The following is a 25000-nucleotide window of genomic DNA, read 5'->3' as shown; positions in this document are numbered from 1 at the left end:
ACAGCCAAAAATCTGTAGCCTCCCTTTGATCTGGTATTTTGTAGGTTCACATGCTTGATCAATGGAGTTTTATCATTAATGTTTTATTATTATTAATGTTTAGTGTTTTCTGAGTCATTCGTAACTGTCACTGTATGTCATGTTGTTACTTGTGGGCGGAGCACCAAGGCAAATTCCTTGTATGTGAATACTTGGCCAATAAACTTACTTACTTATCTATGCCATGTTGTACGATAAATAATAAATATATTAAACGCACATCCTCACCCCAGGTGAGTATTTCACTCTGTGATGAGCTCATAAATTCTAGGAGCAGAATTAGGCCATTCGGCCCATCAAGTCTACTCCACCATTCAATCACGGCTGATATATCTTTCCCTCTGAACCCCATTCTCCTGCCTTTTCCCCGTAACCACCAACACCCATACTAATCAAAATCAATCCATCTCCGCCTTAAAAACACCCAATGGCTTGACAACAAATCCCACAGATTCACCACCCTCAGACTAAAGAAATTCCTCTTCTCCTCCTTTCCAAAGGTATACCCTTTTATTCTGAGGCTGTGCCCACTGGTCCTAGACTCTTCCACTGGTGGAAACATCCTCTCCACATCCACTCTATCCAGGCCTTTCACTATTCGGTAAGTTTCAATGTATTTTTTAGACATGTTTTTTTAGACATCCTTCTAAAGTCTCATCCTTCTAAACTCCAGCGAATACAGGCCCAATGCCGTCAAACGCTCATCATATGTTAACCCATTCATTCCTGGGATCATTCTTGTAAACCTCCTCTGGACCCTCTCCAGAGCCAGCAAACCCTTCCTCAGATATGAGGCCCAAAGATTGCCTCTGTTTTCATACTTGCAAATCTTTACATAATAATGAAGGCAGAGGAGACAGGAAGCGATTTTATATTCAAAGTGATATTTTATATTCAAGTTATATTTAAACGTGAGAATTAGCGAGGAAAAGAATTAAACACCAAACTTACCCTTTCAATCTTTTCATCCAGCATCTTGAAGAACTCTTGCTGACTGTCTGAAGTGTGAATACTAAAAGGAATATTTAAAAATAAATGTTTTAAAAACATTCGACACAGTTAAAGGAACTGGCACATAAATATTCCATTTTTTAACCCTGTTTTATTGCAGGTTCAGTATAAGTTTTCTCTATTAGACTTACAAAAGTCGGGCGACACGGTGGCGCAGCGGTAGAGTTGCTACCTCACAGCGCCAGAGACCTGGGTTCGATCCTGACCACGGCTGCTGTCTGTACGGAGTTCGCTCATTCTTCCTGTGACCACGTGGGTTTTCACCAGGTGCTCTGGTTTCCTCCCACGCTGCAAAGGCGTGCAGGTTTGTAGGTTAATTGCCCTCTGTAAATTGTCCCCAGTGCGTGGGATGGAACTAGTGCGCGGGTGATGGTGGACTCGGTGGGCTGGTTGGCCTATTTCCACATTGCACCTCCAAACTAAACTCTAAACTTGCGAGTTTGTAGGTTAATTAGTCTCATACAACATCCAAACAGGCCCAACTTGCCCATGCTGACCAAGATTCCTCATCTACACAAATCCCACCTGCCTGCATTTGGCCCATATCCTTCTATCCATGTACCTGTCCAATTAAATGCTCGCTAAAAATGCCCCCCTATTATGTCGGGGTGGATGAGAAAGTGCGATTACATAGAACTAGTGGCAATGGGTGATCAATGGCCAGCATTGACTTGTTGGGCCGATAGGCTGTTTCCGTGCTGTATCTCTGAGGTTGCAACTGGGAAAGGCTGCAAAAATTCCTATTGAGGGCTCGTCACTTAGAAAATGTATTTAATCATGCTTGGACACGATATGTTGAACAAAACATAAGGTTCTGTCATTGAACCTGCTCAAGGCTGGCTGCCTTTCCAGATAACAAAGAAAGGTATGAAAATAATTGCCTGTCAGATCACGACGCCTGGATTCTTCATTAAGCATTCTACTTTCTGTAAAAAGATTCTAAAAATATCACGCCATTAAAACACAGAAGAAAATCCAGACTTAAATCAATTCTCATATGGCACGCCACTCGAAGTTCTTTATCAGATATTACCATATCAACTATCAGTATAACCACAACAAATAGCACTTCATGCATTTCAACATGGCCCTGAGCTACAGGGCAGAGGTTTGGAGATTAGAAGTCTTGAGTGGATTTATTTTCAAATGTACTATTTGAATGAACAGAGAGGTGTCGCAGGCTCACGGTAACTTTTACTTTAGTTTCATTTAGAGATACAGGCCCTTCGGCCCACTGAGTCCATGCCGACCAGCGATCCCCGCACATTAAAGGGCCTGTCCCACTTTCACGAGGTAATTCACAAATTCTCCCGAGTTTTCCCCCCGATTCAAACTCGCAGAATGTTCGTAACGAGGAGTTCGTAGATATATCGTAGCGGCTCGTTATGCCAGCCGTAGGTACTCGTGGCATCAGGTAAGTTGGGATGTTTTTTTCCAGCCCGATAAAAAATGGCCATGAGTAAAAAAAATGGTCGGGATGAAAGAATGAAGTCGTGAATGTGAGACAGGCTCTTAACACTATCCTACACAGACTAGGGACAATGTGCACTTACACCAAGCCAATGTAACCGACAAACCTGTACGTCTTTGGAGTGTGGGAGGAATCTGAAGATCTCGGGGCAAACCCACGCGGCCACGAGGAGAGCGTACAAACTCCGTACAGACAGCACCCATAGTCGGGATCGAACCCGGGTCTGTGTGACAGCGAATCTACCGCTCCACCACTATGCCAATGTGATATTAAAAAAATGTGTCAGACACCACAAATGTAATCAAAATATGGGATTGATCCCAAATGGACAATAAGCAGCAGAAGCTTGGTCCAGAATCTTGCACCGTATTGGCAGACGGCAGTAAATAGCAAAGTTGCAGATTATAAAACTATTGAATAACTAGTTCTATTTCGGCAAATAACAAGGTCAACTGAAACAAGTTGCGATCTCTGTACAACACAATCATTTAGTTTCGTTCAGAAATACAGCATGGAAACAGGTTGTTCAATCCACCCGTTCACACTAGTTCAACGTTATCCCACTTTCTCATCCACGAAGGGCAGTTTGCCAAAGCCAATCAACCTGCAAACCCAAGCATCTTTAGGCACGGTGAAGGAAACTGGAGCAAACCCACGCAGTCACAGGGAGAACGTGCAAACTCCACACAGACAGCATCTGAGGTCAGGATCGAACCTTGGTGTCTGGGTCTCTGACGCGGTGAGACGGTGGCTCTACTAGCTGTGCTACTGTGGTGTGCAGAGCACTAAATAGACCCTGCTCTGTGACAAAGAGTGTTGATGGTCAACATTTACCACAGACGCATTGCATTTGACTCACTATCAACCTGCACTCATAGAGTTATACAACATGGAAATAGGCCCTTCAGCCCAACTTGCCCACACCGACCTGCTGGTATTGCATTTGCAAAAAGCCTTATCATCACTTTGTGGCTTAACCATGGAATTTCCTTGCTTCATTTACTGGCTCTTGTCACGGTTCATCCTGAACAGCCCTGTAGTAGAGGACTCCGTGATTTACGTACTGTTCCCAAGGACGCATTCAGAGGCTGACATCGAGTGCTGCTGGTAGGCCATCAACTCGGTGAAAGACGCTCTTTGGTCTGCCACCCACCCAGCGGAGCGAGATGTCCTTCGGGCAATGTTGCCGACTGGCCCGCTGCAGACTGCAGGAGTACGTGCTGGGGGATGCGCTGAAGCTCGGTGCAGCCAACGCCAAGGCTCGGTGGGGGTGGACCACGGCCTAGGTTCCTTCCGCTGCTGGACATGGGAGGCAGGGTGTGGTGGAGACGTCCCTCAAACAAGGGAAGAGATATCACCCCAGGGTCCACATGAGTGGCAAGTGTGGTTGGTATAAGAATAGTTAGCGACACAGAGACTGAGAGGGACACAGTTGAGCAGCAGTGTAGTTGCTGCCTCACAGCGCCAGAGATGCACGGGTTTTTACGTTCTCCCCGTGACCGCGTGGGCCTCCTCCGGGTTTCCTGCTACATTCCAAAGACATAGATGTCTGTAGGTTTATTGGCTTCTGTAAATGATCCCTCATGTGTAGGATAGAGCGAGTGTGCGAGTGATTGCGGTTGGCGAAGGCTCAGTGGGCCGAAGGGACTGTTTCCACACGGTATCTCTAAACTAACCTACACTACCGAATAAAACTCTAATGAATGTATGGAAAGCCGCGAATGCCTGAAGAGTTTTGGCACTGTTTTTGGGTTTATCTATTTTTGTATTTTGAATAAAGTTTATTTTTGAGGGGAAAATACAATCGTATCATTAACTCATGTATAAAACATTCACGATAAACATATCAGAAGCCTTGCACCAAAGTGCCATATGATCAAGTTGTTGCAGCATGCCCTGAACAAGATGCAATCACCTTTTCCGACATCTCCCTACTGTTTCTAGACCACACTATCTCCATCTACTACAAACCAACTAACGCCCATGGCTATCTGGACTTCACTTCTTCCCACCCTGCTTCCTGTAAGGACTCCATCCCGCTGAGTTTCTCCAGCATTTTTGTCCACCTTTGATTTTTTCCAGCATCTGCAGTTCTTTCTTAACCACTTTTAGATTATTGTCTGATCCTCAGATAGACACAATAGACAATAAACAATAGGTGCAGGAGTAGGCCATTCAGCCCTTCGAGCCAGCATCACCATTCAATGTGATCATGGCTGATCATCCACAATCAGTACCCCGTTCCTGACTTCTCCCCATATCCCCTGACTCCGCTATTTTTAAGAGCCCAATCTAGCTCTCTCTTGAAAGCATCCAGAGAACCTGCCTCCACCGCCCTCTGAGGCAGAGAATTCCACAGACTCACCACTCTCTGTGAGAAAAAGTGTTTCCTCGTCTCTGTTCTAAATGGATTACTCCTTATTCTTAAACTGTAGCCCCTGGTTCTGGACTCCCCCAACATCGGGAACATGTTTCCTGCCTCTAGCGTGTCCAAGCCTTTAACACACAAAATGCTGGAGTAACTCAGCGGGACAGGCAGCATCACTGGCGTGAAGGAATGGTTGACGTTTCGGGTCGAGACCCTTCGTCAGACTAAGAGTCAGGGGAAATGAATGAAAGATTTGCAAAAAAATAATGATGATAAAGGAATCCGGCCATTGATAGCCCTTGAGAAGGGTCTCGACCCGAAACGTTGCCTATTCCTTCTCTCCATAGATGCTGCCTCACCCGCTGAGTTCCTCCAGAACTTCTGTCTACCCACATGCCATTGATAGCTGTGTGATAGGTGAAAACGAGAAGAGACATGCTGAGTTACTCCAGCTTTTTGCGTCTATGTTTGCGGTTTAAACCAGCATCTGCCGTTCCTTCCTGCACACACACACATTGTCTGATCCTTGCTGTCTGACTGTTACTTTATTTACATGTGAAAGAACGGTTGATTAAAAACTAACATACTACAGAGATTATGTAGATACAATACAGATCAAATACAGAATCATCTTTTTATCATTTCAAATGTATTGGTGCATTACTAAGAGTCTTTTTTGCAACAACACTCAATTAAAATTCATGAGACTAGCAGGTGATTGGGCCTTGACTCACATAATACTTAAGGGCATGTGCCACTTTCCCAACCTAATTCACCACCTTGTTTACTCGTGGCCATTTTTCATCAGGCTAGAAAAATGCCCCGATCTACTTGATGCCACGAGTAGCTACGACTAGCATCACGACCTGCCCACGACCTCCAAGGACCATGAGTCGAGGGCAAACTCAGCAGAGGTCGTGAATTAGGTCGTGAAAGTGGGACAGGCCCTTTAATATCCCCTTGCCCTGAAAATGAAAGAAAGGGCTTTGTTTAGTTTAGAGATACAGAGCGGAAACAGGCCTTTCAACCCACCGAGTCCACACCAACTGGCGATCCCCGCACATTAACACTATCCTACACACACTAGGGGCAATTATCATTTACACCAAGCCAATTAACCTACAAACCTGCACGTCTTTGGAGTGTGGGAGGAAACCGAAGCACCTGGAGAAAACCCACGCGGTCACGGGGAGAACATACAAACTCCGTACAGATAGCACCTGTAGTCAGGATCGAACCCGGGTCTCTGGCGCTGTGAGGCAGTAACTCTGCCGCCTATCATTGATATCTGAAGACACACTCTTGGTATTAACCATGGAGTTCTTGTTAGTGGAAGTGGAAGCAAGCACCAAAAGTATTGAAAATGTATCAATATGAATATGATAACCTTCTAATTAAGTGTGCTTGGTCCTACATCTGTGGAGGATCAACAGTAAATGATTCAGTTCCAGCTGTGATAGAGAAATCTGAATTCCAGATTCAGGGACAGTTTCTTCCCAGCTGTTATCAGGCAACTGAACTGTCTTCTCACCTCCCCGAGAATGATGCTGACCTCCGATCTACCTCTTTGGAGACCTTTGAACTATCTATAAGCAGTTTTTACCTCGCACAAAACATAATTCCCTTTATGCTGTATCTGTACACTGTGAGTGGCTTGATTGTACGCATTTATAGTCTTTTCACTGACTGGTTAGCACGCAACAAAAAGCTTTTCACTGTACCTCGGACAAACAAAACTGCTTCAAATCCATCTCTTCCAAATGCTCAAAAGGACACAAAGTGCCGGAGTAACTCAGCGGGTCAGGCAGCATCTCTGGAGAACACGGGTCGAGACTCAGTCTGAAGAAAGGGCTCAACATGAAATGACAGATTTTTTAAGTCTTATGGAAACCATAGCATTGGCAAATTTTGAAGAAGGGAACCCGATCGGAAACGTCACCTATCCATGTTCTCCAGAGATGCTGCCTGACCCGCTGAGTTACTCCAGTACTTTGTGTCCCCTTTACTCCAACACTTTGTGTCTTTGTTTTGACAGCCAGTACCTGCAGTTCCTTGTTCCTACTCGCCAAATTCTGGCTCAGGTGCCATTTGGCATCCACAACGACTGCATAGTATCTTCCTCAAAGAAAGCTCCCGACCAAAAAAACAACAGGTATACATCAGAAACAACAAATTAGGGGACCAAAACTGTACACAATGCTCTGTAGTATTGTGTACATCTTTGGTCTCCTAATTTGAGGAAGGACATCCTTGTGATTGAGGCAGTGCAGCGTTGGTTCACGAGATTGATCCCTGGGATGGCGGGACTGTCATATGAGGAAAGATTGAAAAGACTAGGCTTGTATTCACTGGAGTTTAGAAGGATGAGGGGGTTTCTTATAGAAACATATAATATTATAAACGGACTGGACAAGCTAGAGGCAGGAAAAATGTTCCCAATGTTGGGCGAGTCCAGAACCAGGGGCCACAGTCTTAGAATAAAGGGGAGGTCATTTAAGACTGAGGTGAGAAAAAACTTTTTCACCCTGAGAGTTGTGATTTTGTGGAATTCCCTGCCACAGAGGGCAGTGGAGGCCAAGTCACTGGATGGATTTAAGAGAGAGTTAGGTAGAGCTCTAGGGGCTAGTGGAGTCAAGAGATATGGGGAGAAGGCAGGCACGGGTTATTGATTGGGGACGATCAGCCATGATCGCAATGAATGGCGGTGCTGGCTCGAAGGGCCGAATGGCCTCCTCCTGCACCTATTTTCTATGTCTATGTTTCTACATAGAGGGCAGTCCAAATGCAGGCAAACGTGATTAGTGTAATTGGGTAAAAACGTCGGCCTGAACATGATGAGCCGAAGAATTCCACAGATTCACAACTCTCTGGGTGAAAAAAAAGATAAAAAAGATTTAAAAAATGACTGAGGAAAGATTTAAAAGTAAAGGAAAAGTGAGGCGGGGATCTGTAGATCAAGAATGATGCAATGGCTGGTGTAGAACTAATAGGCTTAGAGATAATCTGCAATACAAAAGCTATCATACTTGTTGGATCTTCAGAGGGTGAACCCCCGAAAAGCGCCTGGTCCTGATGGTATACCCAGTCATGTTCTAAAAACCTGTGCGGACCAACTGGCGGGAGCTTTTACGGACTTTTTCAACCTCTCACTTCTGAGGTCAGAGGTCCCCACCTGCTTTAAAAGGGCATCAATTATACCGGTGCCCAAGAAGAGTAAGGTGACGTGCCTCAATGACTATCGACCAGTGGCACTAACGCCGGTGGTGATGAAGTGCTTTGAGAGGTTGATCATGGAGCAAATCAACTCCTACCTCGCCAAAAACCTGGACCCACTGCAGTTCGCGTACCGCCACAAAAGATCAACGGTGGATGCGATCTCGCTGGCCCTCCACTCCGCACTGGACCACTTGGACAACAAAAACTCAGATGTCAGGCTGTTATTCATCAATTACAGCTCGGCATTTAACACAATCATCCCCTCCAAACTGGTTACCAAACTCGCAGAACTAACCAGTTTGGATCTCTGCGCATCCCTCTGCATTTGGATCCTTGACTTCCTCATTCACAGACCACAGTCTGTTCGTATTGGTGGAAATGTGTCGGCCTCGATAACAATCAGCACGGGAGCACCTCAAGGCTGCATGCTCAACCCCCTGCTGTACTCACTCTATACTCATGACTGCGTAGCCGGTCATAGTGCGAACTCCATCATCAAGTTTGCTGACGACACCACTATTGTGGGGCGTATCACTGATGGGGACGAGTCAGAGTATAGAAGAGAGATCGAGCAATTGTCCATATGGTGCCAGCGCAATAACCTGGCCCTCAACACCAGCAAAACCAAGGAACTGATTGTGGACTTTGGAAGGAGTAGGATGGGGACTCACAGTCCCATTTATATCAACGGGTCGATGGTTGAAAGGGTCAAGAGCTTCAAATTCCTGGGCGTGCACATCTCTGAAGATCTTTCCTGGTCCGAGAACACTGATGCAATTATCAAGAAAGCTCATCTGTGCCTCTACTTCCTGAGAAGATTACGGAGAGTCGGTTTGTTAAGGAAGACTCTCTCTAACTTCTACAGGTGCACAGTAGAGAGCATGCTGACCGGTTGCATCGTGGCTTGGTTCGGCAACTTGAGTCCCCTGGAGAGGAAAAGACTACAAAAAGTAGTAAACACTGCCCAGTCCATCATCGGCTCTGACCTTCCTTTCATCAAGGGGATTTATCGCAGTCGCTGCCTCAAAAAGGCTGGCAGTATCATCAAAGACCCACACCATCCTGGCCACACACTCATCTCCCTGCTACCTTCAGGTAGAAGGTACAGGAGCCTGAAGACTGTAACGTCCAGGTTCAGGAATAGCTACTTCCCCACAGTCATCAGGCTATTAAACCTGGCTCGGACAAAACTCTGATTATTAACAACCACTTTCTGTTATTTGCACTTTACCAGTTTATTTATTCATGTGTGTATATATTTATATTATGGTATATGGACACACTTATCTGTTTTGTAGTAAATGCCTACTATGTTCTGTGTGCTGAAGCAAAGCAAGAATTTCATTGTCCTATACAGGGACACATGAGAATAAACTCACTTGAACTTGAACTTGACCCAGTTAAGACCCTAACATTTTAAATTCAAATTTCAAACATGAAGGTGACAAGATGGTGCCTAGAATCGCGGTGACTCCCATATACTGATTCAATGTGGTCTACTATATTACACTCTTATATGTTGTATGATTGTGCCCAATGTATAGAAATAAAAATATTCCACTGTACGTTGAGGTCCACCTGACTGAACCTTTGAAATTCTAATCTGCACGATAGACCACAAAACCGTTGGTGCACAGCCCCTGTTGATCAAGTTATTCAAACAGCAATATTTGTGTTCTTTCATTCAATATTGTTAAAGCAAACATTCTCCTTTGTTGGCTGGCAAACACAGTGGCTAATAATTTGCAACATTATCCACGCTAAAAAGCAATGTAGAGTTGACATGATGACAAAGTGTTCGTGAATATAGGATGATTCTCTCTTAAACCACGCCTGGCTGCAGTGAGGACAAACTCTTGAATTTTGATCAATGAGAACTGGTGATTATAATTTTCTTAACATAATGATATTGAATCTTTGTGTCGGTGAGACCAAGCGTAGGATTGGCGATCGCTTCACAACACCTCCGCTCGGTTTGCTTACCAACCTGTATATAACCATATAACAATTACAGCACGGAAACAGGCCGTCTCGACCCTTCTAGTCCGTGCCGAACACATATTCTCCCCTAGTCCCATATACCTGCGCTCAGACCATAACCTTCCATTCCCTTCCCGTCCATATAACTATCCAATTTATTTTTAAATTTAAAAAGGAACCTGCCTCCACCACCTTCACTGGAAGCTCATTCCACACAGCTACCACTCTCTGAGTAAAGAAGTTCCCCCTCAGTTACCCCTAAAGTGATGTCATGTCCCCACCTACTCTCAGTTGGAAAAGCTTTTCCAGCAACTCTGTCTATCACCTCATCATTTTAAAAACCTCTATCAAGTCCCCCCTTGGCGCTCCAAAGAATAAAGCCCTTTGTCCAACCCTCAGCTGAAACCCAGGCAAACTAGTAAATCTCCTCTGTACTCTCTCTATTTTGTTGACAATCCTTCCTATAATTTGGCGACCAAAATTGTCCCGAATTGGTCCCAATGCCTTTACTCCAACTTCTATACTCAATTCCCCTCCCCTTCCCAGCTCTCCAACAGCCTACTGTCTCCGCCTCTTCCTTTCTTCTCCCCCCCCCCCCTCCCACCATTTACCCCACCACCTCCACATCTCACACTTATGAAGAAGGATCTACTTCATTTTACCCCGAAACCTGTCTTAGTACCAACCCACCTACTTCCTTCGTTCCATATCCAATGGGCCTCACCCACATATTGGAGTTTCATATTCCCTTGGCATTTTACACCCCAGCGGTACGAACTGACTTCTCCAATTTGAAGTCCTTGCTTTCCCCTCCTTCCCCTTTGCTCTCCCACAGCCTAATGATTTCCCCCCCCCCCCCCCCCCCCCCACCCCACCACCTCCACATCAGTCATCTTGACCCGAAACGTCACCTATTCCTCTTATGGAGCTGCCTCACCCACTGAGTTTCTCCAGCATTTTGGTCTACCTTTGAATCTTTGTGGAATGATTTTCAAATGTCATTCCTATTTCCTCTTATGGAGCTGCAACTGCAGGAGAGAGTTTTATGTGTGGGCAGGAGCTGCAGATGCTGATTTAAACCAAAAATGGACACAAAAAGCTGGAGTAACTCAGCGGATCAGACAGCATCTCTGGTGAAAAGGGATGTGACGTTTCCTATTTTGCAGAAACTTCACCAACTCCTTCTCTCCAGGGATGCTGCCTGGCCCTCTGAGTTACTCCAGCTATTTGTGTCTATCTTTATGTTCATTAGTTTACTTTTTAATCCCTAGAATAGAAATACAGCGTAGAAATGGGTTATTGATTAGGGGACGATCAGCCATGATCACAATGAATGGTGGTGCTGGCTCGAAGGGCCGAATGGCCTCCTGCACCTATTTTCGATGTTTCTAAACAGGCCCTTTGGCCCACCATCGACCACACTAGTCCTATCCCACTTTCGCATCCACTCCCTACATAGGATCATGAGAGGAAGAGGTAGGATAAATGCACAGAGTCTTTTACCCACCCTAGGGGAATCATGAATTAGAGGATAAAGGTTTAAGGGGGAAGGGAAAGATTTAAAAGGAACCGGAGAGGAAACATTTTCCTTTACACAAAAGGTGGTGCCAGAGGATGTAGTGATATACTGCCACAACATTTAAAAAACATTTGGACAGGTACATGGATAGGATCGGTTTAGAGGGATATGGGCCACACACAGGCAGTTGGGATTAGTGTAGATGGGCCAAGTTAGAAACATAGAAACATAGAAATTAGGTGCAGGAGTAGGCCATTCGGCCCTTCGAGCCTGCACCGCCATTCAATATGATCATGGCTGATCATCCAACTCAGTATCCTGTACCTGCCTTCTCTCCATACCCTCTGATCCCCTTAGCCACAGGGCCACATCTAACTCCCTCTTAAATATAGCCAATGAACTGGCCTCGACTACCCTCTGTGGCAGAGAGTTCCAGAGATCCACCACTCTCTGTGTGAAAAAAGTTCTTCTCATCTCGGTTTTAAAGGATTTCCCCCTTATCCTTAAGCTGTGACCCCTTGTCCTGGACTTCCCTAACATCAGGAACAATCTTCCTGCATCTAGCCTGTCCAACCCCTTAAGAATTTTATAAGTTTCTATAAGATCCCCTCTCAATCTTCTAAATTCTAGAGAGTATAAACCAAGTCTATCCAGTCTTTCTTCATAAGACAGTCCTGACATCCCAGGAATCAGTCTGGTGAACCGTCTCTGCACTCCCTCTATGGCAATAATGTCCTTCCTCAGATTTGGAGACCAAAACTGTACACAATACTCCAGGTGTGGTCTCACCAAGACCCTGTACAACTGCAGTAGAACCTCCCTGCTCCTATACTCAAATCCTTTTGCAATGAAAGCTAACTTGAAGTTGAAGTTGGTCGGTCTGGGCAAGTTGGGCCGAAGGGCCTGTTTCCACTCAATGACATTTGGGGGCAATTTACAGGGGGCCAATTAACTGGCAAACCCACACGTCATTGGAGTGTGGGAGGAAACCGGAGCGCCCGGAGAAAACCCACGCGGTCCACGAGAGAATGTACAAACTCCATACAGACAGCACCCATAGTCCGGATTGAACCCAGGTCTCTGGCGCTGTGAGGGTCTTCAATTTTGTTATGAACTGAGAGAGGAAATGACGCCATTTTGGAAGTAGAACAGTTAAGCGGAAAATCCAATGACATGGATTAAAATCTTTTCTCTTTGGTACAATAACTTTTGATTTCAGAATTGTGTAACAGGAATACAATCGTCATTGTCTTGGCTTTAGATAGTCGGTGAGCTTGTAAACAACATGCCCATAACATAATTAGCGTATGTCACTTACTTAGCTCTTGGCGTGTGTGTTAGAATCGGTGCCTCTTTGCCAAGTTTAGCTTTCGTGTTTGACAATGCACTTCTGTCCTGAAACACAAAATTCACACCCATAAAAATCATGATCATCCAATCTCTTAAAACAGATTGTTTTATTTACTCATGTTTGGGACAAAAATACATCACATTCTGTTTTGGGATTTATTTTGTAAATTATAAATTAAATGTTTAATGAAGAATTATGGATGGAGTCATAGAGTGATACAGTGTGGAAACAGGCCCTTCAGCCCAACCTGCCCACACCGGCCAACATGTCCCAGCTACATTAGTCCAACCTGCCTGCGTTTGGCCCATATCCCTCCAAACCTGTGCTAACCATGTACCTGTCTAATTGCTTCTTAAATGTTGGGATCGTCCCAGCCTCAACTGCCTCTGCTGGCAGCTTGTTCCATGCACCCACCACCCTTTGTGCAAAAAGGTTACCCCTCCGATTCCAAAAAATCTTTTACCTTTCAAAGCAGAGATAGATAGATTCTTGATTCTTGGTTCTTGGTTTCTTGGTGCTCCAAAATATTCCAACTGGAATTTAAACTGGAGGTGGTGAAGGGAGGGCTTAAGCCAGAAAGGGTTATTGGGAAGAAAGAGCTACTTTAAATGTAGTTGCATCTGGTTGGGTAACTATAGTTGGGTGGAGATTATTCCATGCTTTAATTGTGCGGGGGAAGAACGAATTGCTGTACACATCTGTCTTTGTAGCTGGGATCACAAATTGGATCGAATGCCCTCGTCTGCTCCTAATTGGTTTGGGTTTGGTGTAGGTCTTGTAGTCTATGTCGAGCTGACCATTTAACATTTTGTAAAAACAGGTCAAACGGTGAGCTTCACGTCTTGTCTTCCACCCCAGAGGATTCAGAAGTTTGGTGACACTCGCTTCTCTCTCATAGGTGTTAGTAACAAATCGAGCTGCCTGTCTTTGGACACGTTCGATGGAAGAAATGTTTTTATTTGTGTATGGGTCCCATGCTGCAACTGCCTAGTCCAAATGAGGTCTAATGAGGTCTAACGAGGGTGAAGTATAGCTTCTCCTTGACAGAAGTTGAACAATGATGAAAGTTGCGCCTCAGAAAGTTTAGAACACCTGTTGCTTTCACCGTTAGTACGGATGTTAGGGCTTATGGGGAGAAGGCAGGAGAATGAGGTTAGGAGGAAGAGATCGATCAGCCATGATTGAATGGTAGAGTAGACTTGATGGGCCGAATGGCCTAATCTCGTATTACTTATGACCTTCATCTTAAACCTTTGCCCTTTGTTTCTTGATTCCCCCACTCCGGGCAAGAGAGTTTGTGCGTCTACGCGATCTACCACCACAACAGGTCAACAGAGGATATGATCTCACTGGATCTCCACTCCGCACTGGACCACTTGGACAATAAAAACACTTATGTCCGGCTGTTGTTTATAGACTTCAGCTCGGCGTTCAATACCATCATCCCCTCCAAACTCACGGAACTGGGTCTCTGTGCAACTGGATCCTCGACTTCCTCATCCACGGACCACAGTCTGTTCAAATTGGCAGGAATACTTCATCCTCGATAACAATCAGCACGGGAGCACCTCAAGGCTGCGTGCTCAGCCCTCTGCTGTACACACTCTATACTCATGACTGCGTAGCTGGACAAAGTGCAAACTCCATCTTTGAGTTCGCAGACGACACCACTGTCGTTGGACGAATTACAGATGGTGATGAGTCAGAGTATAGAAGTGAGATCGACTGGTTGACCAAATGGTGCCAGCACAATAACCTGGCCCTCAACAGCAGCAAAACCAAGGAACTGATTGTGGACTTTGGAAGAAGAAAGATGAGGAACCACAATCCTGTTTATATCAACGGGGCGACGGTGGAGAGAGTCAAAAACATCAAATTCTTGTGCGTGCATATTTCCGAAGATCTTTCATGGTCCCAGCACACTCATGCAATTATAAAAAAAGCACATCAGCGCCTCTACTTCCTGAGAAGATTACGGAGAGTCAGTTTGTCAAGGAGGACTCTCTCTAACTTCTACAGGTGCACAGTAGAGAGCATGCTGCCCGGTTGCATCGTGGCTTGGTTCGGCAACTTGAGCGCCCAGGAGCGGAAAAGACTGCAAAAAGTCGTGACCACTGCCCAGTCCATCACAAGCTCTGACCCCCCCACCATCAAAGTGATCTATCGCAGTCGGGCCTCAAAAAGGCAGCCAGCATTATCAGAGACCCACAGCTTCCTGGCCACAAAATAATTTCTCCACTGCCATCAGGAAGAAGGTACAGGAGCCTGAAAACTGTAACGTCCAGGTTCAGGAACAGCTTCTTCCCTACAGCCATCAGGCTATTAAACTCGACAACAAATAAGCTCTGAACTACAAAAGACTATTATTATTATTGCGCTATATTTGTTTATTTATTGAGTACGTGTGCATGCGTATATACACACTGAACTTATTTCTTCTCCCATTATGTACTGTTTATATATTGTGTTGTGCTGCAGCATGCAAGAATTTCATTGTCCTATCTGGGACACATGACAATAAAACACTCTTGACTCTTGACTCTACACATCAATGGACCCCTGTCGTTTTACACGCCACCGTCACTCTCAGAGCATCAGCTTCTTCTAAATTACACCCAGGACTATGGTGGAGACACTGGGAGATGAGCACAACACAGTTGTCAGCTTTAGTGCTGCCTCTGACGTATTAAGGATTTCCGCTGCCAAGGACTGATGCTGTGCTTAATGCTGTCAGCTCCAAACAAGATCCAACGTAATTACCATGTATGTAGAGACAAAGAACTGCAGAGGCTGGTTTATGCCAAAGATAGGCACAAAGTTCTGGAATAACACAGCAGGTCAGGCAGCATCTCCGGAGGACAAGGATGGGTGATGTTTTGTGTCGGTCTTTAGTCAAAACCACATAGACACAAGGAACTGCAGATGCTGGTTTACAAAAAAAAAAAGACAAAGTGCTGGAGTGACTCCTCGGGTCAGGTAGCATCTCTGGAGGAAAAGGGCGGGTGACGTTTTGGGTCGGGACACTTCTTCGTGTCCATCTTTAGTCAAAACCATGTGGAGACAAGGAACTGCAAATGCTGCTTTCCAAAATAAAGGCTTGGAGTAACTCAGCGGGTCAGGCAGCATTTCTGGAAAACATGGAAGGTGGCGATCCGGATCGGGAGCCTTTTTCAGAGTGATTGTGTTGGGCGTGGGGGGGGGGGGGGGAAGGTGGAAGAGAAGGGGGCCAGGACAAGAGGGGTGAGTGACAGGTGGATACAGTCGAGGGAGGGGGGAGATGGTTGGACACAGGCCAGAGATGACAAGATGAAAGCCATCAATGACTGGATTTGACACAGGAAACTAGTTGACAGAATGGGCGAGGTTTCATTGCTAATTAATTTGCATTTCTGAAACTGAAAAACAACACATTGCGACATCGAAATAAAATTCACGCCGCTCTGATTTGAGTGGTGGCATTTACTGAAGTCATAAGCCCATTAGAGAAAGCTTCCTGAAATGGAGTATGGACGCATAGAGCCGATTCAACAGTAAACACAAAACAATTCAACAGATTTAAATGCAGGCACTCACTGACTTACATTAGACTTCACTATTAAGTTTAGAGATGCAGCGCGGAAACAGACTCTTTGGCCCAAACAACCTCGTACTGCATGCAGGTGCAGCAGGCAGTGAAGAAAGCAAATGGTATGTTAGCTTTCATAGCAAAAGGATTTGAGTATAGGAGCAGGGAGGTTCTACTGCAGTTGTACAGGGTCTTGGTGAGACCACACCTGGAGTATTGCGTACAGTTTTAGTCTCCAAACCTGAGGAAGGACATTATTGCCATAGAGGGGGTGCAGAGAAGGTTCACCTGACTGATTCCTGGGATGTCAGGACTGTCTTATGAAGAAAGACTGGATAGACTTGGTTTATACTCTCTAGAATTTAGGAAATTGAGAGGGGATCTTATAAAAACTTACAAAATTCTTAAGGGGTTGGACAGGCTAGATGCAGGAAGATTGTTCCCGATGTTAGGGAAGTCCAGGACAAGGGGTCACAGCTTAAGGATAAGGGGGGAAATCCTTTAAAACTGAGATGAGAAGAACTTTTTTCACACAGAGAGTGGTGAATCTCTGGAACTCTCTGCCGCAGAGGGTAGTCGAGGCCAGTTCTTTGGCTATATTTAAGAGGGAGTTAGATGTGGCCCTTGTGGCTAAGGGGATCAGAGGGTATGGAGAAAAGGCAGGTACGGGATACTGAGTTGGATGATCAGCCATGATCATATTGAATGGCGGTGCAGGCTCGAAGGGCCGAATGGCCTACTCCTGCACCTAATTTCTATGTTTCTATGTACTATCCTAGACACTGGGGACAATATATAATTTACAGAAGCCAATTAACCGACAAACCTGTACATGTGTGAAGAAACCGGAGCACCCGGAGAAATCCCACGCATTCACGGGGCGAACGTACAAACTCCGCACAGACAGCACCCGTGGTCAGGATCGAACCCGGGTCTCTGTCGCTGTGAGGAAACAACTCTACCGCTGCACCAACGTGCTCTCTAGAGTTGGACACTTCCACCCTGGGAGAACTGTTTCAACTGTCTACCCGAACTATCACTCTCATCATTTTATATACTTCTATCAAGTCTCCCCTTAATCTCCAATGCTCTAGAGAGTTCATTGAAAACATGGCTAAAAAGGTCGATGAGGGCAGAGCTGTAGATGTTGTGTACGTGGATTTCGATAAGGTTCTGCATGATAAGGCTGCTCTGGAGGTTGGATCGCAAGGAATCCATGGAAAGATAGCAAATTACCTGTGACTAGTGGTGTGCCTCAGGGTTCGGTGCTGGGCCTGTTACTGTTTGTCATCTACATCAATGATTTGGATGAGAACATACAGGGCAAGATTAGCAAGTTTGCTGATGATACAAAAGTTAATGGTTTTGCAAATAGTGAAGATGGTTGTGAACGGTTGCAGCAGGATCTGGATCGATTGGCCAGGTGGGCGGAGGAATGGTTGATGGAATTTAATACAGAGAAGGGTGAGGTGTTGCATTTTGGGATGTCGAACAAGGGCAGGACCTACACAGTGAATGGTAGGCCTCTGGGTAGTGTTGTAGAGCAGAGGGATCTAGGAGTACAGGTGCATGGTTCCTTGAAGGTCGAGTCACAGGTAGATCGGGTGGTCAAAAAGGCTTTTGGTACATTGGCCTTCATCAGTCAGAGTATTGAGTAAATTGAGTATTGAGGCCACATTTAGTGCATTTTGTTCAGTTCTGGGTGCCGTGTTGTAGGAAAGATGTTGTCAAGCTGGAGAGGGTACAGAAAAGATTTACGGGGATATTGCCAGGACTAGAGGGTGTGAGCTATAGGGAGAGATTGAGAAGGCTTGGGACTATTCCTTGGAGTGAAATATCTAATAGTTATCTAAAGGGTAACTTTTTCCACACAAAGGGTGGTGGGTGTATGCAACAAGCTGTCTATCAAAGGAGGTCGTTGAGTCAGGGACTATCCCTACATGTAAGAGACAGTTAGACAGGTGCATGGATAGGACAGGTGGGCCAAAGGGCAGGTGGGACTAGTGTAGCTGGGACATTGTTGGCCGGTGTGGGCGAGTTGGGCCGAAGGGCCTGTTTCCACACTGTATCACTCTATGACTCTAAAACAATCCAAGTCTAAATCTCTCCCTATAGCTAATAACTTCTAGGAGCAGAATTAGGCCACTCGGCCCATCGAGGCTACTCCAGCAATTAATTGTGGCTGATCTATCTTTCCCTCTCAACCCCCTTTTCTTGCCTTCTCCCCATAAGCCCCAACACCCTAAAGGGCCTGTCCCACTTACGCGACCGTTATAGGCGACTGCTGGCACCCGTGATAGGTCGCCGTGATAGGTCACCATACAGTCTGTATGATCATTAGAGGTCTCCTATGGTCATGAGAGGTCTCCAGAGTCTTTCTGGTCGCCGCTGAATTTTCAACATGTTGAAAATTTCGGCGATCTATCACAGGTGCCAGCAGTCGCCTGTAAAGGTCACGTAAGTGGGACAGGCCCTTTTCATCACAAATCTGTTACTTCCACCTTAAAAATATCCATTGACGTGGCCTCCACGGCCGTCTGTGGCATTGAATTCCACAGATTCACCACCCTCTGGTGAAAGAAATTCCTCATCTCCTTTCTAAAGGTACGTCCTTTTATGTTGAGTCTGCACCCTCTGGCCCTGGACTCTCCCACTAGTGGAAACATCAGCCGAACCCCTCCAATCCTGAAAGCCTCTCAATGTTGGTCGCCCAATTATAGGAAAGATGTCAACAAAATAGAGAGAGTACAGAGGAGATTTACTAGAATGTTGCCTGGGTTTCAACAATTAAGTTACAGAGATAGGTTGAATAAGTTAGGTCTTTATTCTCTGGAGCGCAGCAGGTTAAGGGGGGGACTTGATAGAGGTCTTGAGATGATGAGAGGGATAGACAGAGTTGATGTGGACAAGCTTTTCCCTTTGAGAATAGGGAAGATTCAAACAAGAGGACATGACTTCAGAATTAAGGGACAGAAGTTTAAGGGTAACATGAGGGGGAACCTCTTTACTCAGAGAGTGGTAGCGGTGTGGAATGAGCTTCCAGTGGAAGTGGTGGAGGCAGGTTCGTTGGTATCATTTATAAAAAAAATTGGATAGGCATATGGATGAGAAGGGAATGGAGGGTTATGGTATGAGTGAAGGCAGGTGGGACTAAGGGTAAAAAAGTTGTTCGGCACGGACTTGTAGGGCCGAGATGGCCTGTTTCCGTGCTGTAATTGTTATATGGTTATATGGTTATTATAGTGAACCCCAAGATAATCCTTGAACATGCACTCTTCAGGAGAAATGTCTCCAGGGGGACATTTGCCGAGGTCGACAGCTGCTGGCAACACTATATACTATTCTGTACAGCTCAACCAGGAATGTTGACAAAGGCGTATAATCTTTTCCAATGTAGAACGGCAAAGTGAGAAACCATTATCATTGTGAAGGGGATTAAAGGTTTAGAGAGAAGGTCGGCAGTACACCTCCGTCTGAGAGGTGGGAGCGGCAATGTGTTCTCATTTGGAGATAAGATGGCTCAGTGGTAGAGTTGCTGCTTATAACCAACCTGATCTCCCGGTGGCTCAGCACTTCAACTCCCATTCCCCTCCCATTCCGAATGCCGACCTTTCTGTCCTGGGCCTCCTGCATGGCCAGAGTGAGGCCCACCGTAAATTGGAGGAGCAGCACCTCATATTTTGCTTGCAGCGCCAGAGACCTGGGTTTGATCCCGACTACGGGTGCTGTCTGTACGGAGTTTGTACGTTCTCCCCGTGACCTGCGTGGGCTTTCTCAGAGAGCTTCGGTTTCCTCCCACATACCAAAGCAGGGCTCTCACTTAACTTTTTTTCCCTGTTGCCAGCCGGGCAACCTAGGCAGCTTTTTAGGTTGCCAAGTTTAGGTGGTCATTTAAGGCGACTTGCATGACGCGTGTGATAATGTGCTTGGACGAAGTGCGTAGTTACCAGTCGGAATTATGCTCAATGAAGCATTCACATATTATTTCTGCTTCGAATAAAGTCACAAACTAAACATATTCACCAATCAAGACATGATATATAACACAATGACATGCAGCAAAATTACATTACAGTATCTCATCTCCTTTTACACATTGCAATTAATGCTATTTCTATTATTTCTTTCCACTTCCAAACAAAATTCTGGTTGGATTATTCAGCGTATGATCAACCTGGGTGAGACCAAGTGCAGGCTTGGCGATCGCTTCGCACAACACCTCCACTCAGTTCGCAATAACCAACCTGATCTCCCGGTGGCTCAGCACTTCAACTCCCCTTCCCATTCCGAATCCGACCTTTCTGTCCTGGGTCTCCTCCATGGCCAGAGTGGCCAGAGTGAATTGGAGGAGCAGCACTTCATTGGGATCCCACCACTGGCCACATCTTCCAATCTCCTCCCCTGTCTGCTTTCCGCAGAGACAGCTCCCTCCGTAACTCCCCTGGTCAATTCGTCCCTTCCCACCCAAACCACCCCCTCTCCGGGCACTTTCCCTTGCAACCGCAGGAAATGCCACACTTGTTGCTTTACCTCCCTCCTTGACTCCATTCAAGGACCCAAACAGTCTTTCCAGGTGCGGCAGAGGTTTACCTGCATCTCCTCCAACCTCATCTATTGCATCCGCTGCTCTAGATGCCAGCTGCTCTACATCGGTGAGACCAAGCGCAGGCTTGGCGATCGCTTCGCCCAACACCTCTGCTCGGTTCGCAATAACCAACCTGATCTCCCGGTGGCTCAGCACTTCAACTCCCCCTCCCATTCCGAATCCAACCTTTCTGTCCTGGGCCTCTTCCATGGCCAGAGTGAGGCCCACCGTAAATTGGAGAAACATCACCTCATATTTCGCTTGGGCAGTTTACACCCCAGCGGCATGAACATTGACCTCCAATTTCAGGTAGTCCCTGCTTTCTCCTCCACTTTCCAGCTCTCCCTCAACCCACTGTCTCTGCCTCTTCCTTTCTTCTGTCCCCCCCCCCCCCCCTCACATCAGTTTGAAGAAGGGTCTCGACCCGAAACATCGCCTATTTCCTTCGCTCCATAGATGCTGCCTCACTCACTGCGTTTCTCCAGCATTTTTGTCTCCCCATTCACACAAGTTCTGTTATCCTACTTTCCTCACTCACTCCCTGCACATTAGGGGCAATTTTAAAGAGACAAGTTAACCAACAAAGCCAATGCATCTTTGGAATGTGGGAGGAAACACACACGCTTGCAGGGAGAATGTGCAAATTCAACACAGAACATGCCTGAGGACAGGATCGAACACAGATCTCTGGTGTGTGAGGCACCAAGTCTACCAGCTGTGCCACTATATTTTATTTCCCAACCCACAAAAAATCATACTTTGATAACTTAGGTTACTAAAAAAAAAGAAACTATCCATTTACAGTCTTAAATGTCTAACTGACGCTATATCCCCCTTTACAGTTACTGTATGTTTTAATTCAGATCAAGACTATGGGGCAGTACATTGGCCATAAAGTTGCTGCCTAAAATTGCCAGAGACCCGGAATTGATCCTGAATATGGGTGCTGTCTGTATGGAGTTTGCTCCTTTTCCCTTTGATCACATGGATTATCGGATGCTCTTGTTTCCTTCCACATTCCAAAGGTGTGCAGGAACCTTTTCCGGACCTTTTATATATATGTATATATATTTATATCTTATATTACTAAAAGTCTGTTCTTGACAGGTTTTGGACATCTGTGCTGCGATTTCCAAGAGAAAGCCGCCATCTACGGCCGTCATTTTTGGCCACCTCGCTCAGAACCCCCCTCCGCCGCATGTGTGCCGAGAATTTTTCCCGTCGATGAAAAATGACACAGATATTAATGATTTTACAAAATTCCCCATTCTCTCTGCTGCCCCTGCTGGCGGCAAGGGGGAGGGACTATAAAACCAGGAAGTGGTGTGCCTCAATCAGTGTCTGCAAGCTGGAGGAAGGCAGAGGGTCACATTTCTCTGAGCTGTGAATAACACTGAACACATGTCTACTCAAATGTAAGTGTCCTTAGTGGTTCTAAAACGCTTGCAGAATGTGTCTATTGGTTCTAAAATGTTTGCAAAAAGTGTCTCTATTGGTTCTGAACGATGCTTGTAGAATGTGAATGATTTTTTGGTTCTAAAATGTTTTTTAGTATCTGTTCTCTCCCCCCCCCTATTCCTCCTGCCCAAGGGGTTATCCCCCCCCCCCCCTCAATGCCCAGTCTAAAATAGCCAATTTCTCCTCTCTCTACTCAACCCCCCCCCACCCTCTCCTCTCACCTCCCCCTCTCCCCTCTCCCCAACCTCCCCCCATCAACCACGACTAACTCCTCTCCCCTCCCTCATTACTCTCCCCTGAAAATAGCCATCTCACAGTTCTCCTCTAAATTTAGTGTACCCTAACTGGATCCTAAAACACTCGCTCTCTCTCCCCCCCATTCTCCTCTCCCCCCCTTGGCCTCTCTATTGGTTCCCCCCATCTCCTCTCTCCCCCCCCCCTCCTCTGCCCGGTCTCCTCTGCCCCCCCCATCTCCTCTTCCCCCCTCTCTCCTCCCCCATCCTTGCCCCCCGTCTCCCTCTCTCTCCCCCCCTCTCTCCTCTCCCCCCCCCTCTCCCCCCCCCTCTCTCCCCCCCCCCTCTCATCTCCCCCTCTCTTCCCCCCTCTCCTCCTCTCCCCCCTCCCTCCTCCCCCCCTCTCTTCCCCCCCCCTCTCCTCTCCTCCTCTCCTCTGTCTCCACCCCCCTCTCTCTGCCCCTTCTCTCTCTGCCCTCACCCCCTCTCCCCCCCCCCCTGTGTCCCTGTCTCTGCCCCCTCTCTCTCTTCCCTCACTCTCTACCCTTGCCCCCCCTCCGCTCTCGAGGTGTGACTACAAGTTGGGGGCTATTCGTCAGTAGATAGGGTGGTTATGGGGTAAAAGGAGCAAATTAATAACATTAATATAAAATCAAGGGGGGTAATTAGCGTGAGTGCGGGGGGTGGGGGTTGGGGGTAGTTAGTGTGTGTGACGCTGCATGCCGCCTCCCCCCCCCCCCCCACAACCGCACGTTGGGGGAACAGACCCAACGGGTCTGCACTTGGTCTAGTAGTCATATATAAATATACACTGTTTTGTTTTCTCATTTATAACATTGTTTATAGAGTACTATGTTCACATATTCTGTTGTGCTGCTGCAAGTAAGGATTTCATTGTTCTAACTGGGACGTGAGAGAATAAAACACTCTTGAATTACTCCGCTAATGTGTGGGATAGAACTAGTGTACGGGTGATCAGTGGTCGGCGTGGACTCGGGGGGCCGAAGGGCCTGTTTCCACGCTGTATCTTTAAATTAAACTAAAAACACTAAAAACAGAGGAAATCTAAAGAAGCCTCTACCCGAAATGTCACCCGATTTCTTCTATCCAGAGATGCTGGCTGCTCCACGGAGTTCCCCCGCACAATTAAAGCATGGAATAGTCTTCACCCTACCATAGTTACCCAACCAGACACAATTACATTTAAGGCAGCTCTTTTTTCCCCATGAACCCTTTTTTGCTTAAGTCCAAGTCAAGTGTCAAGAGAGTTTTATTGTCATGTGTCCCAGATAGGACAATGAAATTCTTGCTTGTTGCAGCACAACAGAATATGTGAACATAATACAGAACAGGAGATAAAAGTTCAGTGTGTTTATATACCACAGACCATAGACTATATACACAATAAATAAACAGATAAAGTGCAATAGGCTGTTATTTTTCAGAGTTTGGAGTTTGGTGGCGGTGGGACTACTCCTATTTAAATTCCATTTGGAATATTTTTGGAGGACTAGGAAACCAAGATGCAAGAGTTACTCCAGGGAGTTACTCCAGCTCCAGTGAGCGATTCTGCGTTGGTTTTCAGCGGTCGCGGCGAGGCGGCGAACGGACAGCAATGGCAGCCAGATCTCCCACAATGCAAAGGGAGGGAGAAAGTGGCCTACGCCGACCAGTTGCCGCGTCAGTGCGCGTGCAGGGCGGCACGTGCGCACAATCTGCTGACCGTGGATGTATGCATGTGCAGGGGGAAGATGTGCAGGCCGTGGCAGTGCGCATGTGTAAGGCGGCCGGCCGTGCCGGCGGATGAGGAGCGAGTGGAGAGCGGAGACCCGAGACCCGGACACGGATGGCGGGCGGAGACGGAGAGTGACACAGAGACAGAGAGGGGGCCCGCTCAGAATCAAACGATAGGTCACCCAGTTGCTTGCCAAGCCGGGCAAAATGGCATGACATTTAGGTTGCCCGGCAGCACTTTAGGTCGCCATTGGCACCCGGGCAACCGCTAATTTCAAGCCCTGCAAAGGCATACAGGCTTGTAGGGTAATTGGCTTTCTCAATGTAAAAATTGTCCCGAATGTGTTTAGAGTAGTGTTAATGTGCAGTGATCGCTGATCGGCACGGACCCGGTGGGCCGAAGGGCCTGTTTCCAAGTTGTAACTCGAACATCTCTGCTTTTAACATGAAGATACAAGAACCTGCCAATG

General features: G+C 46.4%; 1 protein-coding gene across 4 annotated transcripts in view; it reads right to left on the bottom strand.

Moving 5' to 3' along the window:
- LOC129701277 (acyl-CoA-binding domain-containing protein 6-like) overlaps positions 1–25000 on the bottom strand; it is a 462001-nt gene that overhangs the window by 265139 nt on the left and 171862 nt on the right. For all 4 annotated transcript variants that reach the window (XM_055642438.1, XM_055642437.1, XM_055642435.1 and 1 more), the window contains 2 exons: positions 12923–12999; positions 991–1051 (listed from right to left, as the gene is read on the bottom strand). In XM_055642438.1, coding sequence (XP_055498413.1) covers positions 991–1051; positions 12923–12999 — 138 coding nt within the window. The remainder of the gene's footprint in view (positions 1–990; positions 1052–12922; positions 13000–25000) is intronic.

Source organism: Leucoraja erinacea, chromosome 10 (genome assembly GCF_028641065.1).
Source record: "Leucoraja erinacea ecotype New England chromosome 10, Leri_hhj_1, whole genome shotgun sequence".
NCBI classification, from domain to species: Eukaryota; Metazoa; Chordata; class Chondrichthyes; order Rajiformes; family Rajidae; genus Leucoraja; species Leucoraja erinaceus.
This window is presented reverse-complemented; position numbering and strand designations above follow the sequence as displayed.